Here is an 18,913-nt window from a genome sequence, read left to right as displayed (position 1 = left end):
CTCCATTTTCTTAAATTCTTTGCTCAAAAGAATTTAAGACCACTGACCACTCTTATTAAAATACAGTCCTCATCTCTATCCTGGCATTTCCTTTCTACCTTTATCTGTGCTACTTTTTCCATAGTAACCATCATCTTCCAAAATATTCATGGTATCTAATTTACTTATGTTTCTCTCTTCCCACTGGAATGCAGCCTTCATTAGGATGGAGATTATTATCTGTTTAGTTCAGTATATATGTGCAGTATCTAGAAAAGTGATTGATACATAATAAGGTCTCAAAGTCTGTTGAATGAAATGAACAAACTGTAGGAAAATATATTGTTCACCTTTTATAAATATGGTTTTAGATTCAGAGATTAAGCAACTTGCTCAAAGTCACATAATCGATGATTCCCGGTATAGCTAGGATTTTTGGATTTTCTGACACTCAAGACCTGTGTTCTTAAATACCAAAAAATATTTCTTTCCAAGGATGTGTAAAATAAGAGGTCAAAATGTAGTTCAGAAGATGCAGTCTTACAAGGCCAAAGAGTCAGAAGTTGGAGTTTAGGGCTAACAGAATGGCTGCAAATTGGTGGAGGAGAGGCACCCTGCCAGGAAGGGAACACGGGTGAGGTGGTTCAGAAACCTGTGTGTGTGGACCGACTTCCTAGCATTGATTGCAGGGGGCGAGAACTTCAGTGGCCCAGACAAGAGCTGGAAGGCTGAAAGCTGAATAAAGATTCCAGCAGCTCCAACCTCAGGGGAGACAGTTTAGAGTTAAATTTCTCCCAAGGTACAGGGACTTGGTAAACTCAGAAGACTTTCATGAAAATTCCAGAAGAGCTATGCCGTAAGAGTAAGAATCACACTCCCAGAATCAGAACTAAATGATGATAGTGAATTTTAACCCATTGAATAAAATAAACCCATGAGTCCCTTCAGATATAAATAAATAAATAAAATGATGTAGGTTGGAATAGTTACATGGTTTCAAAGTACCTCTCCAAAATTACTTGCTAATTACAAAGGTGAAATAGATAACTTCATGGTAGAGAAGCTAAGGAGACACTGCCTTAATCAGATGATCAAAATGAAAATCATTAATATTAGGATGAATTAATGGGCTAACAGAATGGCTGCAAATTGGTGGAGGAGAGGCACCCTGCCAAGAAGGGAACCACCTGAGATGATTCAATGGCAAGTGAGGAGCTACATGGACCTGCATTCCAGGGAAACAAACATAACTAGTAAAAGTTATTTAAAATAAAAAAAATTTTTTTAAATCTCTGGAGGTTGGCCTGTGGGTGGGCATTCAGCAATTGAAGAAACATTTATTCAAGAAAATCTAAATGTCAGTAAAAACAGAAAAAGTGGGTGGCTCTTGGGCCTTGACCTTCTGCCCTCCCTGACGCTGTATGACAAAAGCTCCTATTTGGGTGGGTGTGGCCAAGAAGTTGGGGCCTTCTCTCCCCTCACCTCCCAGTTAAGAATATAGTATCTCATCAGGAGGTTGCAGGACACTGGTATTTCTCATTCACCCAGCTCTGTGTTACAGAGGCTAAATTCCTGGCAAATGTGGCTGAGAGGTTGGGAGCTCCCTTCCTCCACCCGGCCCCCACTCATAGGGCAGAAGTTTTATTCCAGGCTTGGAAGGTTGAGAATACAGAGTTCTGATGCCCTTACCCCACCTCATTTACAGGGTGAAGATTCTGTGCTGGTAGAGGCAAGCTGAGAAGGCCAGAGACTAGTGCCTTCATGCAGCACCTTGTTAGTAAAGCAGGGGTGTCACTCTGAGAGAAGTGGGCCACTGTCTTCACCCCCAGCTCCAGAGCAGTGGATCAGAGATTTCCCTAGAGGGAGAGGTGTAGTTCATAAGCACAGAGCTCTGAAGTTCTTACCAAAAGAACTGACTTTATTTGAAGCAAAGTATGTGGGAAGTTCAAGCCTAAGGATGTTTTTGAGGGAGAAAAATGGAGATTTTGGTGGTAAGCAATTAAGAGGAGCCTTGGTAGCTCCATTAGAGCAACGAAGTAAACTGTTGGAGTACTGGAGAGTACGAGGGAAATAGTCAATTATGAAGAACACTCTTGGGGTCAGAACAAATCTCAAACACTGGCCTCAAAAACTAACCCTACAAAGGAGCCTGAATTTATTGACTCAGACTGTGGAGTACTTTATGCCCCAGGGCATTATTGAAAATAATAGCTCAATCAGCCAGCAATTAGGGGAGCCTAACAACTGGGTGTAATACCAACAGAGGTAGACAGCTTACCAGGTCAGGAAAAGAGAGTAAAAAAGAGCCCTGCCAAACCACTGTGTGAATGCCGAAGGTTGTGCCCTCTAAGGAGCAGCATCAGAGATTTCTTACAGATAAAACAAACCATACAAAAATACCCAAGTTATTTAATAAATAAAGAAAAATAATAATAAAACAAGCCTCTGGTGGGGGTAGGGAGTTGGAATCAGATAACTTGAGTCCACAAGAAAAAAAAAGGAAGAGAACCAAAAATATAAATAAGAAGGCTAATATGCTAATTGTCAATATATACTTGTTCTCCTCTCAGCTTCTTTGAAAGACATAAAATATATAAAATAATAATATATATTGATGGCTTTGTAACATGTAGTTGTATAACAATTGTATAACACATATTATTGTATGTATATAACAGTAATAGCATAAAAAGGAGAGAGAATGAGCTGTATAGGAGTAATATATATATATATATATATATACACACACATATATATGTATATAATATATATCACTGAAATTAAATTGATATAAATCTGAAGCTGTTTTTGTTGTTAATGTTAGTAAGCCATAGAGCAACCACCAATAACTAAAAAAAAAAAGTGAAATTCATTGAAGGAATTAAAATATCACACTAGAAAATATTCACTTAGTGAAACAAAAAGTAGTAAAGGAGGAATAGAGAAAAAAACTATATAAAATATATAGAAAACAAAAAAGTAAAACAGCAGGCAGAAATCCAACTATACCAATAATAACATTAAATGTAAATAGACTAGACCATATAATCAAAAGGTAGAGATTGTCAGATGGGGGAAAAAGATTCAGTGTTACGCTGTTTATAGGAGATACAGTGTAGATTCAAAGACCAAATAGATTAAAGAAGAAAGACGGAAAAAGATAAATCACACAAATAGCAACCATAAGAAAGCAGGAGTGGCTTACTAATATCAGACAAATAGACTTAAAAAATGTTACCAGAGATTAAAAGGGGACACCTCATAATGATAAAAGGACCAATTCATCAGAAAGACATAACAGTTATAAACAAATGTGTGCTTAACAACATAGACCCAAAATACATGAAGGAAAACTGACAGAAATGAAGGGAGAAATAGACAAGTCAACAATAATACTCCACTTCAATAATGTACAAGATTAGGCAAAAGAGCAGCAAGGAAACAGAAGATAAACCACCTAGATATAACAGACATCTGTAGAACTCTCTCCAAACAACACAGCTGAATACATATTTTTCTCAAGTGCACAAGGAACATTCTTTAGGATAGACCTAGGCTGTTCAAAAAAAAAAAACAAAACACCTCAATAAGTTAAAAAAGATTAAAATCATACAAAGTATGTTCTCTGACCACAATGTAATGAAATTCAAAATCAGTAACAGAAATTTGGGATAACCACAACTGTGAAATTTAACAACATACTCTTATATAACCAATGTGTCAAAGAGAAATCAGAAAATACTTTGAGATGAGAGAAAATGAATACACTACATATCAAATCCTATGAGATACAACTAAAGCAGTGCTTAGTGGGAAATGTATAGCTGAATTGTCTAAATTTAAAAAGAAAAAAAATGTATTTCTTTGTAAGAAGAAAAAAATGTTGAAAAGAACTCAAACCAGTAACTTAATCTTCCACCTTAACGCAGTGGAAGAAGAAGAGCAAACTAACCCCAAAGGAAGCAGATACAAGGAAAATAATAAAGATTAGACCAGAAATTAATCAAATAGAGAATGTGCCAACAATAAAATGAATGAAACCAAAAGATAATTCATTGAAAAGATAAACAAAATCGACAAACCTTTAGTTAGACTGACGAAGGAAAATGGAATAAGACTCAAATTAGTAAAATTAGGAATAGAAGAAGGGACATTAATTCTGATAACAGAATTTAAAAAGGTCATAAGAGAAAACCATGAACAAATATGCCAAAAATTAGGTAAGTTAGATGAAATAAATTCCTAGAAAGGCACAAACTATTAGAATCGACTGGAGGAAATACAACATCCGAATAGATCTTTAACAAGTAAGGAGATTGAAGGAGGAGGAGGGGGAGGAATAGTAGTAATAAACTAACCACAATGAAAAGCCCAGACCCGGATGGCTTCCGTAATGATGCTACTAAACATTTTTTTAAGTATTTTTTTTTTTTATTTGAGAGAGAGAGAGATCGTGAGCATGGGAAGGGTAGAGGGAGAAGAAGACGCCCCGCTGAGCAGGGAGCCTGATGCGGGGCTCAATCCCAGGATGCTGGGATCATGACCTGAGCTGAAGGCAGACGCTTAAACAGCTGAGCCACCCAGGCATCCACTACCAAACATTTAAAGAGGAATTAATACCAGTCTTCATAAATGTCCAAAATATAGAAGAGGAAGAAACACTTCCCAACTAATTTTATGAGGCCAGTATTATCCCAATATCAAAACCAGACAAAAATATCAAGATAAAACAAGAAAACTATAGACCAATATCTCTTATGAATAAAAACACAAAAATCCTCAACAACATACTCTCAAACTGAATCTAGCAACAAATTAAAAAGATCATATACCGTGGCCAAGTGGGATTTATCCCAGGAATCCAAGGGCAAGTGAAAATCAATTAATATACCTTATCAGTCATGAATAAGGGACAGAAACCATATTATCATCTTGGTGGACATAGAAGAAGCATTTGACAAAATTAAACACTCCATGATAAAAACACTCCAAAAAGTAGGAATAGTGAACTTCCTGAAAATCAGAAGCCTAAAAATCAAGAGCCTTTTTCCCCCCTAAAATCAGAAACTGAGGCAAGAATATCCACTTTCACCCCTTTATTCAACATTGTAGGCAAGAAAAGAACATAAAAGATCTTCACACTAGAAAGGAAGAAAAAAACCTGTGTTTACAGATGACATGATAGAAAATCCTAAGGAATCCACTAAAAGGCTATTCAAACAAATGAACAAGTTCATCACAGTTGCAGGAGGTAACTGCATTTGATGTGACCTTGTAAATAGAAAATCCCAAGGAATCCACTAAAAAGCTATTCAAACAAATGAACAAGTTCACAGTTGCAGGAGGCAACTGAGGTCATTTGTATGACCAACATACAAATTCTGTACACCTGCACTGAAAAATCTGAAAATGAATTTTAAAAAACAATCCATTTACATTATAATAAAAACACTTAGGAATAAATTTAGCATTAAAGAAGTGTAAACCTGACACTCTGAAAACTACAAAATGTTGTTGAAGGAAGTGAGAGACCTAAAGAAATAAAAAGATCCCATGTTTATGGGTTGAAAGACATAATATTATTAAGATGGCAATACTCCCCAAACTGATCCACAGATTCAACACAACCTCTCTCAAAATTCTAGCTTATTTCTTTGTAGAAATCGACAAAGTGATCCTAAAATTCATAGGGAGGTCAAGAAACCTTAGAATAGCTATATAACAATTTTGAAAAGGAAGAATTAAGTTTGGTAAGACTCAGCACTTGCCAATTTTAAACTACAAAGCTACAGTAATCAAAGTGTGGCGCTGGAATAAAGATGGACATATAAATAATAGAATGGAACTGAGTGTCAGAAATAAACCCTCACAGTCCATTTACAGTCAGTTGATCTTTCAACGAGGGTGCCAATGAGGAAGGAATAGTCTTTTTAATTCATGGTACTGGGACAACTAGATAGCCAATTTCATATGGACTTGTATGCAATTGCAATTGGACCCATACCTCACATCATATACAGAATTAATTCAAAATGGATCAAAGATGAAAAGTGAGAGCTAAAACTATAACTTTCTTAGAGGAAGACGGGTAAATCTTTGTGACCTTGGTTTTGGCAATGGTTTCTTAAATATGATATAAAAAGCACAAGTAGCTAAAGAAAAAACAAATAAATTAGGATTTCTGGGAGGATGGAGTGGTGAAAATGTTTTAAAATTCAATGTGGTGATAGTTGCATAACTCTGAATATACTAGAAACCATTGATTTTTATGCTTCAGATGGGTGAATTTCATTGTATGTGAATTATATTTTACATAAGAAAGAAAATCAAAAGAGGCAAAAAAAACTTACAGACCCTTCACTAAAGAAGATATTAAAATGTCTAATAAGCCATGGAAAGATACTAAATATCATTATTATTCAGGAAAATGCAAGTTAAAACCATAATGAGACACCACTACACACTGAACAGAAAAACTAAAATTATAATGACTGAGAGTACCAAATGCTTACCTTATAGAAATTCCCACTGACATCATATCCCAGCCACTGATCTAGAGTACCTGCCCCGTAGAGACACGCCAGGTATACCACTTGGCAGCTTCTGTATCTGCTTTACAGCTGTGAACACCTGACTGCTGGATAGAGTTGGCTGTTGACCTTGTGAAGTATGCAACCACATACCTACGAATAAAACATGTTTATTGTATGAAAGTCAGGTCTTCATCTTTGGCTCTTGGTCTCTTCCAAAAGTAGGAAGTAGGTTACTTGATGTTTTAGGTTTTTTGGGTTTTTTTTTTAGATTTTTAGTTACTTTTTTGTCTTCCCAATAAATGAAAAATAAAACACTGTCTGAGTTCCAGGCAACAACAATCCATAGTAGTTACTATTCCCATTGTGTGGACAAAAAAACTGCAGCTGAGAGAGACTTCATTTGCTCAAGGCAGGACACAGTGAAACCATTGTCTAATCCAGGTCTGTGAGTTACTAAGGCCAGGTCCTGTGGACTAAGAGAAGAGTACATGGGATTCTTTTTATGACACACTTGCCTTTGAGTTTCAGGGTGATTTTTTTCAGTCACTGTAAAGAATTTGTGTTTAATTAATAATATATCTATTGAGTGCTTACTGTATGTGCGTACTTTGTTTGTAGAGGTGAATATATTGATTTGGACTTTAAAAAGTTCAGGGTGTAGCAGAGAAAGCAACTGTGCAAATAAACATTTTCAATACAGCAAGATAATTGCAGTGGTAGAAGTCTTTAATAAGTACAGTGGCTAACAAAAAAGGAAGTGATCAACTCTGCTGGAGTGATTATTGAAGATGAGAAAATTGCATAGGACATACAAGGATGGGTAGGAGTTTGTCAGTTGGTCAGCTGACCTGTGGGTGTTTATTTCTGTGTCATGACTAACTGTGGAAACCATTTATGCATAAACATCAGCATTAGATTTAAGCAAATAACTACTTAAAGGTAGAAAAAATTCATTGTTAGTTGGCAGGAATGCTGTGTTCCTTTACACCTTTTTAATAATTAGCTTTGTGTTAAGATATAATTAAAACCTCTTAGCAAAATACAGAAGCCGTAGAGGAGGCAATGCTTTTTACTGGTAAACGCTTCGTAAAATACATTGCAAAGCAACCAGCTATTAGAGCTCTTTCATTCTGTTGCATCTGCTTTTTGGAATTTAAAGTTAAACAGACAAGATGAAACAAATTTGCAAGTTTATGAAGATTCTGCTTTGTTCTTTTTTCAAACTGTGCTGAACTTGACAAACGAATATACTCGGGATACATGCTTTTCAAGTTTTTAGGAGGAAAGCTTTAAACTACATCTGTGACTGTTTTCAGGGTCTATACTGTGTGTTAAGGTCGCAGTGGTTAGTTTCTAATGAAACTACGATCAGTTTATCAATAAATGTCTTATTAGAGCTAATTATGAACACAATTATGTTATTGCTTTTATTATTATTGAGCTCCCTATGTATGTCTCAATGTAGCCTGGTTGTTTTTTTTTTTTTTTAAAGATTTATTTATTTGAGAGAGAGAGAGAGTGTGTGTGTGCACGAGTGGGGGGAGGAGAAGAGGGAGAGGGAGAGAGAAAATCTCAAGCAGATTCCCCACTGAGCATGGAACCTGACGTGGGGCTTGATCCCACAACCCCAAAATCACGACCTGAGCCGAAACCAAGAGTCCGATCGATGCCCAACCAACTGAGCTACCAGGCACTCCTCACTGTAGCCTGTTTTGTCTCTCATTTCATTATTCCTCTGGGGATAAATAGGGCAAATTGAGAGGGAAATAGGAATATTTCAGTTTCAGGTGTTTGACTCAGCCACATTATGCCACTTTTTCTTTTGGGCTGCGTGGATCAATAATGGTACCTGCTACCTAATATACATTTTTTGAAAGGGTGCATAGAAAATTCTAGAAAATGGAGAACCTGCTTAGAAATAGCAACTGGCAGCTATTACAAAGGAAAGGCTGGGATTTTTGTTTGTGTTTTGGTTTGTTCTGTTCATTTTTTATCTTAGTTATTGCAGTGGCTGATGTTTTGCTACTTCATAGCAGGTTAAGTATTATACAGTGACAGCAGAGGTTTCTAATACACTGCATTTGGGAGAATGTATTTAAATACATGCAGATGTCATGTAATAGCTTTAATGGCAATAATCTATGCAAATCCATTTGATTGCAGGGTAGGATAGTCATTATCTTAGGCAACTGTATTACTATGTAAATTTAGTAATATGTTCCAGAGGAAACTGTATACTATACACAAAGAATTGTGCAAAAATAGTATATTAAAATCAGTGCCTTCTGGTTAATCCAAAATGATTAAGAGGGAAAACTACCTTAAGTTTATGAATACGAGTCAAAGAAAGAAAAAAATATATTTCATTTTTAGATTATATAAATGGTGGAGAACTTTTTACTCATCTTTCTCAAAGAGAGCGTTTCACAGAGCACGAGGTGCGGATCTATGTTGGAGAGATCGTGCTTGCCCTCGAACATCTCCACAAGGTAAGATGCTCAATCGTTGGGAGTTCTTTTTTTGAAAAATCTGTTAATTGAGGTAATGCTGGAGCTAAAAGAGCTAATGTTTTAAAACGTCACTGTCTTCGTGGAGATTGTAAAAGCACACTTACACACTATTGCCAATTTTCTCAATTCTGTAGTCCCCTTTTTAAAAATCTACTTTTTTTTTTTTTTGTAGTTCCTGTGATACAGATTAAAAAGGTAGAACCCGAGCAGTTCTTTGGTTTTATTCATGAAAAATCCTAATGCTCATTACAAAGTATCATTAGAATAAAAGCTTTTCATTCTTAAGATAAGCTTTAAAATGAAACCACAAGTCATAATATATATTTCCTTAATTGTGACTCACTCCATTGCAGACTCTGCCTGTGTGTCTGCAGGGTATATTTCCTGATTAGGTCGGAGAATATGAGTTATTTGAAAGAAGTGCCTGCCATGGTATCCAGCTACCCCACTCTCCCACTCTGGTTTGCCTTTGCCTGTGTCCCTGAGGCCCTCTTGCGCTCCCTCTCCCTCCCTCCTCCTCCACAGCCTCCCTATAGCGTGAACTCAGTTGCTAAAAACTTTTAAGTGGAATTCATGTCTGTGATGCTGTTTGAACTCTATTAAAATCAGTTTGAAATTTTAAAAAACATATATTATTTCATATACTGTTAATCTTGATCCAAGAAATTTTGAACAAAGTTTTTTGAACTTAATGAGGAAGCATTATTATAGAAGCAGTCACTGTGTAGACTAGGCGTGTATATATTTCCTTAGAAACAGAAAGCACTTGAGCAATTTTCATCAAAGTATGTGAGACCACGAGACCAGCGTGACTTGAGTCCCTACATTAGGATGAAACAAGTACATACGAGCCACTGTTCATCATCATGAATTCAGACCTGCACTGGATTAGAGATGAACAGAGATTAAAGTGGTGATTATGGGGCATAGACAAGGGTGGAGAGAGATGAAGGGAAAAGGCAAGGAAGAGGGAGGACTTTTTTAAGGGGCAGGGAGACTGGGATTACAAGATGGAGGCAATGGACAGGAGGGTCTGTGAGAAAAGATGGCGAGAAGATGCAAGCACGGAAGGCAGGGACCAGGAACAGGGGATATCTAGCTAGAGCAGAGCGCAGACTGGTCAGGCAGGGGCTGACAGTCAGAGTAGGAATCCTAAGAGGAGTGGATGACCAATGCATAAGAACAAGGGGGAGGCAGGGCTGCAATGCTTGGAGAGAAAGAACAAAGGAGCAGGAAGGGAGCTGACGCCTCCCTGCGGTGAGGGGACAGACACCCCGTTCCTTTGGGTAGAGTTGTCATGTGGTGGCCAGCTTTTGCCTGAGTACCTCTGTGGGATATAAAGTAGTTAGGACATCTTCATACATGAACCAAATTGGGCCCAGGAATGGGCTGAAAATATCTTTGAGTTTCATGCTTAGGGGTACTAGATGTAAGTTTTTATAATATAAAAGTGGTGGTGGAAATCACCATAAATACCAGAGTAAAAACAAAACAAATACAAAATTCCAATAGGTAAGCTAAACTCACTCTTTGTGTGAAAGCTTTAATTCCACTAATTCTCTTTATTAAAGGAAAATCCACGAACATCTGTTATTATTAAAACAGGGTAATCAGAACCACAGAAGTAGAGAACATGATGAATACTGGATATACGTGTAATTGATATGGAGTGAAAGTAATACAGCAAATCAGACCTCAGCTAAGTTTCTCTTAATCTTACTACCCTAAAAAGATAAATACAAAGAGATACAACATAAGAGATATTAAGCCCGTAACATTAACCTTGATACAGCTGCTAACATTGAGTTTCCTGGGAAGAGACAAAAATGGAAGTTTACTTGGAAGTGATGAGGTAAAGCAGATAGTAAATGATTTATTTCTAAAATTGCTTCCAAAGAGTTTCTTTGGAAAAAAAAAAAAAAGGTCATACTGGTTGTTAGATGCTTGTGAGGCTTTAAGTCAAATTTATGTTCAATAGATTACAGATACCATCCTTTCTTTCCTGTAGAACACTGAAGTTCTGGAGGAAAATTGCCTTGCATTTTTCCTTGGTAATTTGTTGTTTCAATTTGAGGAAGTTATTACAAATCTGCTTTTTCATATAGTTAGTGTTGTGGAAAGCAGTGTTTCTGAGTTTAAAAACATTTAATTCAGGCTGACATAACATGAAATGTGCAGTGCACATCTATCAAGAACTTCTTGTGTGATTTGTATAGATTTATTTAGCTGAATAAATAGCTGGAGTGTTTTACTATAAAACTTACATGCAAAACAAAATGGAAGGATATATAAATATCTAATTGACCTATTTCATTTATTTAGAACTAATGATCAACTAAAATTAACCTATGATCTTCAGCCTCTTTGTTTAGGAGCCTATTACTCAACAAGTCTTTATTAATTATCTATTTGACACTGTACAAGATACTACTAGACAAATGCATGAAAAGTGAAAAACAGAGTTAGTGTATGGTTATATCGAGACAAGCGGGAAATGCCTAGAAAATACCAGTTATTTTTAGGTAAGTACAGTGTACTCTTAGGTAAGTGAAAGAATAAAAACAAAGACGTGACCAGTGTGGGATCTGGTTAGTCAGAAAGGTCTCTGAATCCTTTAGGAAGTGATAGACATGAATTGACTAAACGTATCAGAAGAAGATCATCGGCAGTGAGGATTAAATACATCCAGAAGATAGAACGGAGTTGACAGTAGTCAACGGAGAGATCCCACAGAAGCTGGTCCAGCAGGAATGGATCTTCATTACACAGGGAGCCCAGCAGATGAACCTGAGATGGACGAATTCACACTGGCCCTAGCCAGTGACTAAGAGCCATTATAGCATCCTGAACAGGAGAATCCTTTTTTGGTTTGTTTTTAAGGTAGATAAAGACTTTCCTAATTCATTTTTTGGAAATTGTTATTTGAAAATGTGTGTTTGTTTGTTTTTACAGTTGGGAATTATATACCGTGACATTAAGCTTGAGAACATTCTACTTGATTCTAATGGCCACGTGGTGCTGACAGATTTTGGTCTGAGTAAGGAGTTTGTGGCTGAAGAAGTGAGTATTACATTTTAATTTGAAGTTAGTAACAACGGAATGTAAACAATGATAAAAAAATGAGTTACAGAATAAGCATTTATCAGGAGAGTACCATATGGATTATGGATTTTTGTGCAGGTTTGCCTAGAGGAACATCTTGACATGAATGACTGTAAAGATTTTTAGCTTAAAATTACCATCTTGTTAGAATTGCAGTAAACCTTTGATGTTTATATCAGCACTCCCCAGTTTAAAACTAAACTGTGCATTTAACTTTCCCTATAAAATATAACTGAAAAATGTAAATAAGCCTTTGGGCCCTTGAGGAGAATTATGCCTTAGTTGGTAACCAATCTAGAATTACAAAACAAAGGACATAGAGTTTACATTGTATTTACAAAGTAGTACATGTCCTGATGTCCCTTTGAATTCACTTGACAAAAATGACAAGGATCTACTAGATCAACTTCTTTAATAACCTTGCTGTTTTTGCTCATACAAACTAAAATGTAATAGATAATGTGCAGATTTTAAATATGGAGGACTTTGCATTTTCAGTATTGATTAGTACTTGTTTACTATTACAGATGCATTTAATGACATTTTAAAATGTACATCTACTATTCTAATTTAAATACTACTTACGTAGCAGTTGTAATAAAAATTATATTTTTATACTACTGGTTATGCAAGATAACGAGGTAAATTTGAATGCTAGCTCATTTTTATCTAAGAAAGTATTGGGTATAGGATACAGAATTACAGTGAAATTTTTGTAGTGAAGGACTTTGTGGTTGTAAAACACATCATTCTCGAGTTCCACATCAGGTGTGTCTGTTTCTGATTGTTTGCTTTTTGTAATATTGCCAAAGCAGTCCTAGGTGAATTCCATAAGTGCTGAAATTATAGAACTAAAGATCCTAGTTTTTTATCGTATCCATATTCGTTCAGTTCACTTACTTAATAAATATTTATTGACCATCTCTACTATGCTTGGTACTAGATAATGCAATGATGAAGAAGGTGGAAATGGTTTCTGCCTTCATGAAGTTGTGGTTATAATTATATTGATTATCTCTGATGGAAAATTCATAGTTATCAAATAGATGAGTTTTTGAGGAATTTACTTCAGAGTCTGATTTTTAAAACTCTTTCTCCTTTGTAAAACTTTTCATGGCAACTTCAGTAAAATGTGACAGGTTAAATATGTTTACCATTGCTTCCTCATTAAACCCCCTACACAAAAGTAAGGGAGTAAAATAGGCATGTACTCAAAAGAGAAGGAAGAAAATAGCAACCAAATTTTGGAAGATGGACAGCAGGAACTCTAGTTGTAACTGACGTAGCATTCCCGGTCCCAGTTGAATCCTAAGCTAGTAATGTGAGAAACCCCAAAACAAGCTAATTTGCACTTCTGGCTCCCAGACAGGGTCAGGAATTGGGGGCACCAGGTGTCCCTCAAAGTAGGAGCATGGGTGATATGGTTGCAAGTCTGTACAAGAAACAGGGAGCCCCCTCCAATCTGCCGTCTACCTGATTCACCTAGGCAACCATGCTTTCTTTATCTTGAGGGAGGACTGAAAGGGTTAACTAGAAAGACTGGATTCAGGGATGATGGACTGAAGGTGAGGACACAACAAGGGAACTAGTGGTTGAAGTGAAAAATGACACAGGGAGTCATGGACCTCCCATGGCCTCTTTCTGCCTCTTCATCCTGAGAACATGGCTTCCTGGACAGGAGTTTAGAGGATTCCTCCCTGAGAAACTGAGAACAGAAACTCGGCGGATGCTGTCAGGTGGTGGTGTTGCCAGGGAACTAGCCCAGCCAGATCTTTCTACAGAGATGTCTGTGACTTGACAAGCCCAGTACATCCCGCAGATCCATATTTGTGATGAAGTCACCGTTCTTTTTCTATTTTGATTTCACTATATTTCAATGCAAATAGTTTCTTGTGTCTGTATTCCAATGTGATTATGGTTTCCTCTGTCATACTGTGCATTCAAAAACACTGTTTTGAGAAGGGGTCTGTGGCCTTCAACAGATGGCCAAAGGATCCTTGGCATGTTAAGCATGCCGGCATAGAGAGATTTGGTGATCGCCTTCTCCTCTCTCCATGGAACCGTCCGTGTATTTGCTCATTCACTCCATCAGTACTTGTTGAGGGCCTTTTCCATACTAGACATTAGGCTAGGTTCTGGTAAGACACCAATGAAAAGAATCACTTAGTGACTCCTGTATTTATGGGTACGTGTAGCTGATCGTTTGGCAGACTTTGGCTCTGGGAAACAGCAAAAATAAACAAAAATCAAACATGGATCAGAGTTGCTGAGTTTTAATACAGAAATACAAATTAATCAGAAATGCCATGTGACTAAGTCAGCTAGGTCCCTCCTCACAAGAGAGACCTGTGTGTTCTGTTAATCATGCCAACAGCTCCTCGGCAAGGGAACAAAGGGAGTTCTTGTCGGATACCATGGGTTTTGAACACTTAGTTGTTTAGGTACAAAAATGAAATATTGGGTGGGGGCGGGTACCTGCGTGGCTCAGTCGGTTAAGCGTCCAGCTCTTGGTTTGGCTCAGGCCGTGATCTCAGGGTCATGAGATTGAGCCCCGTGTTGGGCCCCACACTCAACACAGAGTCTGCTTGAGATTCTCTCCTTCTGCCTCTCCCCCTGCTCTCCCTCAAATAAATACATAAATAAAATCTTTTTAAAAAATGAAATATTGGGACTCAATCTGAAGTGGAGAAATAATTTATAGATTTTCTTATTATTCACTGAATACAACCTAGCTGCATTTAATACAGTTGGTGTGTTAAGGTCTGTGTCATTAAGCTTTCCACTTTCATCTCTTCCCCTCAGACCACCAGCTCATTCTTCCTCTTCCCATAGAGGACATACTGTCACACTAGGCTTCAGGTTTAACTCTCAGGGCTGGGATAGGAACTACCCCTCTCTGAGAGCCCTACAACAGGATCTAGTGGTTCTTTGCTCCCCTGATGCCACTCAGCACCTGTTCAGCAAGTTTCCCTGCCTCGACTCTTTCCACCTTAAAAATATTCCCACCAAACAATTTCTGTTTTGATTAGCTAGCATTCCTTTTTGGTTTTACATGTCACCCTGACTCCTTTATATCAAAATACCATCTTTCTTGGAATGAGTTTCTTTTTTGTCCATCCCTATTCTACCTCGTTGGTTTTCAGTTTAAAGTCTAGTTTAAGGAATTCCCTTGGTTTCCAGTGTATACAGAAAGATTCTATAACTCCAGCTCCAACTGACCTCTCTCCTCTTCTACCTCTTCCTCTTGGACCCTTTTATCACCATTTAAGCATGCCTAGTCTCTCCCATTTTAAAATTTTAAAGATGGATGGATGGATGGATGGATGGATGGATGGATGGATGGATAGATGGATGGATGGACGGACGGACGGATGGACTGACTAATAGATAAACAGAATCTATCTCAGAATTCCATATTCCTTTCCAACTCTTGTGCTCTTGTTGTCTGTCAGTATTTGTCTACACACTCTCTTTACTTATCCACATGTCACTCCTTAATCTGCTCCAGTTTGGCTTGCACACCTACTGACGAACTGTAAGCCTTCTTGTCAAGATCACTATTGACCTCAGTTTTAGATACTTTTTAGTCCTTTCTTACTTGACTACCTAGTAATGTTGAACTGGATATTGCCTCTCTCCTTGGCTCCTGTGACACCACGCTCCCCTGGCTTTCCTTCTATCTGTCACTGTCTTTTGCAGGCTCTTCGTCTTCTACCCAAGGGTTCCTCACAGTTCAGTACTAAGTACTCTTCTCTCTTTGTGCTCTCCTCTCTACCTTTATGCTGGTGATTCCTAAAAATATATGGCAACCCTGACCTCTCTTCTGAGCTCCAGATCCAAACATGCTTGTAATGTATTTCCATGTGATGCTCTCATAGACTCCTTGAGCTCAACATTTCCAAAACTGAACTAATCTTCCCCGGACCAAATATGCTTCTCTTTCAATATATTGCAGTTTTGTGTGTTACAAATTCTGCCCTCATTGGGTCTGGGAAATTTATTTCTATTAATATAGTCACATTATCCTATATTAATATGGACTATATTAATCTGAAAATAGATCATTTTTATCTATTTTCTAAGAAAAAGGGGAAAATTACTTAAAACCCATGCAGAGTGTCAGGGACTTTCAAACCCTTAAGGGTAATTTAGCAAAAAATATTCTGGAATATTAACTGATATTGCATAAGTGTGATTAATAAATGTTTATATCTATATCTATGTATAAAATACATATACTTTTAAAATAACAGTTTACGTTTCTGCTTATGGTGTAATATTCATCTCTCTGTGTATTTGTTAATTGAATAATTGAGCAAATATTAATTGAGTACTATATATCAGGTATTGTACTTACACCCTAGAAATATAGTGGTGAACATAACAAATTCCTTGTCCTAATGAGCCTATATTCTAGAGGTATTTGTCAAATATGCATTAATTAATTATTTCTAGATTATAGTTTGCTAAACTGGATTGTATACAGGATAAAATTGGTTTATTTTAGAAACTTTTAAAATCTTTTATATGATAATGAACACTTTCCAAATTTGATACTTTTCATGTGTTCTTTTCTCAATCATAGAATTTGATAAATCCCTTGAGATTCTGAGAATAAAAGAAGACATTTCTAAATATCTGCAGGCTAGTCTATGTCCTTCATAGGATCTCTTGAGTGTGCAATTCAAACATTTGTTGAGTTCCTACTGTGAGTCAGACAGTGCTGGTTTTGGGTATATGATTCTAACACTGAAGACTTTAAAGACATTTATTTTTGAAGAGTGTCTGTTTTTACCTGTTTATAAACAAATAATGTGAAAATGATACATTAATGTCCTATTAGTTACCCTATACTTACATATGGCATATACATTCTGTGTTTTCATAATTTCACACTGAACATTTAAAAATATCACAACAGATTATTAATGTGAATCTACAGGTAGCTAAATAAAACTAGCAGAAAAATAATGTCCCAACATTTAAAATAGAAGTAGCTAAACTAATTATAACATACTGCCATGGTAGCTATACTTTAAAGGAAAGGCCTATGGATTAGTGACTCTTTTCTCTTTCCAGAAAATAGAAAAGTGCACCTTTGCTTAGTTAAGAGAATGTTGTTCATTAATTTTTGAACATATAAGTGGCCTTTGTGTATAGTGGATAGAACATGTATTGAAGGAAGAGGATCTTTTTCAGGTCTCCCCTCTGTAGCTGTGTGACGTTGGGCAAGCAAGCCCTGGTCATTAGCCCTTCTCAGGTTTAGTTTCTTCATCGGTAAAATAATAGCTGTCATATCTAATTTATAGGATCATCATATCACACAATGAGTTGATGCTCATGAAATTATATTCTACAGTGTGAAGCAGTAAGTAAATATCAGTTTCTATGTGTAAGACATACTGTTCAAATTTTAGATTACTGTGAACAAAACTAAAATATACAAATGAGAATCTTAAATTACTCTCCCTTTTCTGAATTGTAGGAAAGTTTTAAATTATGCCTTTAGTAAATGCCTAGTTAATAATGTCATTTGCAGTATTCTGCTGCTGTGACATATATATCTCAAGATGCCTAGGTGAGCTTCAGGATCCATAAAGAGCATGTTTGCTTTAGGAATCAGATAACCCTACTCTTTCAGGAAGCTTTTTAGTTACTTCTGTCCCCTTCCTCAATTGATTCGCAGTGATATATGTTGACAATTCTTTTCACGTGCATATCCTCCTAAAGAATGTATTAGGTTGGGACACCTGGGTGGCTCAGTCGGTTAAGCGGCTGCCTTCGGCCCAGGTCATGATCCCAGGGTCCTGGGATCGAGTCCCACATCGGGCTCCTTGCTCAGCAGGGAGCCTGCTGCTCCCCCTGCTTGTGTTCACTCACGCGCTCTCTCTCTCTCTAATAAATAAATAAAATCTTTTTAAAAAATGTATTAGGTCTCTGTAAATAAGTCCTATCAGTCATTCACCCAAATCAGTGACTCTGGGATAATTTTAGTTATTTTAGGGTAAACGTTGAGAGGAAGTGTTGGGAAAACAGGAGATCTAGGGGCGCCTGGGTAGCTCAGTCGTTAAGTGTCTGCCTTCGGCTCAGGTCATGATCCCAGGGTTCTGGGATCGGCCCCGCATCGGGCTCCCCGCTCAGTGGGAAGCCTGCTTCACCCTCTCCCACTCCCCCTGCTTGTGTTCCCTCTCTCGCTATGTCTCTCTCTGTCAAATAAATAAAATCTTTAAAAAAAAACAACAAAACAGGAGATCTAGAAACCAGTCAGAGCATTTTTCCATTGCCCCAATCTTTCTTCTACTTAAACAGTATTACAATATACAGATGCTAGCACATTAGTTTTAGCCATGTTTGTAAAGTTCTTCTGCCAGATATTGGAGTGGATCCCTTACATTTGGTCAGGAGGAGGGGAAGGAGATAGACAGGGCTTTGCCCTCAGATGTCTACCTCACAGATTCCTTTATAACTTTTCTTACAGTAGAAATTATTGGCTCCGGTAAGATTTATTGTAATACTCTTTCTAATTTTAAGACAAGTTCAATGCACAAGCTCAGAGGGTAGGTTTAATGTAAATGACATCACAGACCAGGCAGGGACAGCTTTTGAGTGGAGATTCTTTTCACAGAAACTTCTATAATATATATTCCATTTGTTCAAATCAGGTTAAATATATGTAATTTTTATTTACTTGTAAATTATATTTAGCAGTCACATTATTCTATATTAATATGGACCGTATTAATCTGAAAATAGATCATTTTTATCTATTTTCTAAGAAAAAGGGGAAAA

The 18,913-nt window shown here is 37.0% G+C and overlaps 1 protein-coding gene across 3 annotated transcripts in view; it reads left to right on the top strand.

The window, feature by feature from the left end:
• RPS6KA5 (ribosomal protein S6 kinase A5) overlaps positions 1 to 18,913 on the top strand; it is a 184,413-nt gene that overhangs the window by 94,334 nt on the left and 71,166 nt on the right. For all 3 annotated transcript variants that reach the window (XM_064571484.1, XM_064571485.1, XM_054513842.2), the window contains exons 4-5: positions 8,886 to 9,001; positions 11,975 to 12,082. In XM_064571484.1, coding sequence (XP_064427554.1) covers positions 8,886 to 9,001; positions 11,975 to 12,082 — 224 coding nt within the window. The remainder of the gene's footprint in view (positions 1 to 8,885; positions 9,002 to 11,974; positions 12,083 to 18,913) is intronic.

The sequence above is a fragment of the Mirounga angustirostris genome, unplaced genomic scaffold (assembly GCF_029215605.1).
Source record: "Mirounga angustirostris isolate CCGP_5_RB_7025 unplaced genomic scaffold, mMirAng1.0.hap1 SCAF_9, whole genome shotgun sequence".
Taxonomy (NCBI): Eukaryota; Metazoa; Chordata; class Mammalia; order Carnivora; family Phocidae; genus Mirounga; species Mirounga angustirostris.
The sequence above is the reverse complement of the archived record's forward strand: the minus strand, read 5'-3'. Positions and strand labels throughout refer to the sequence as shown.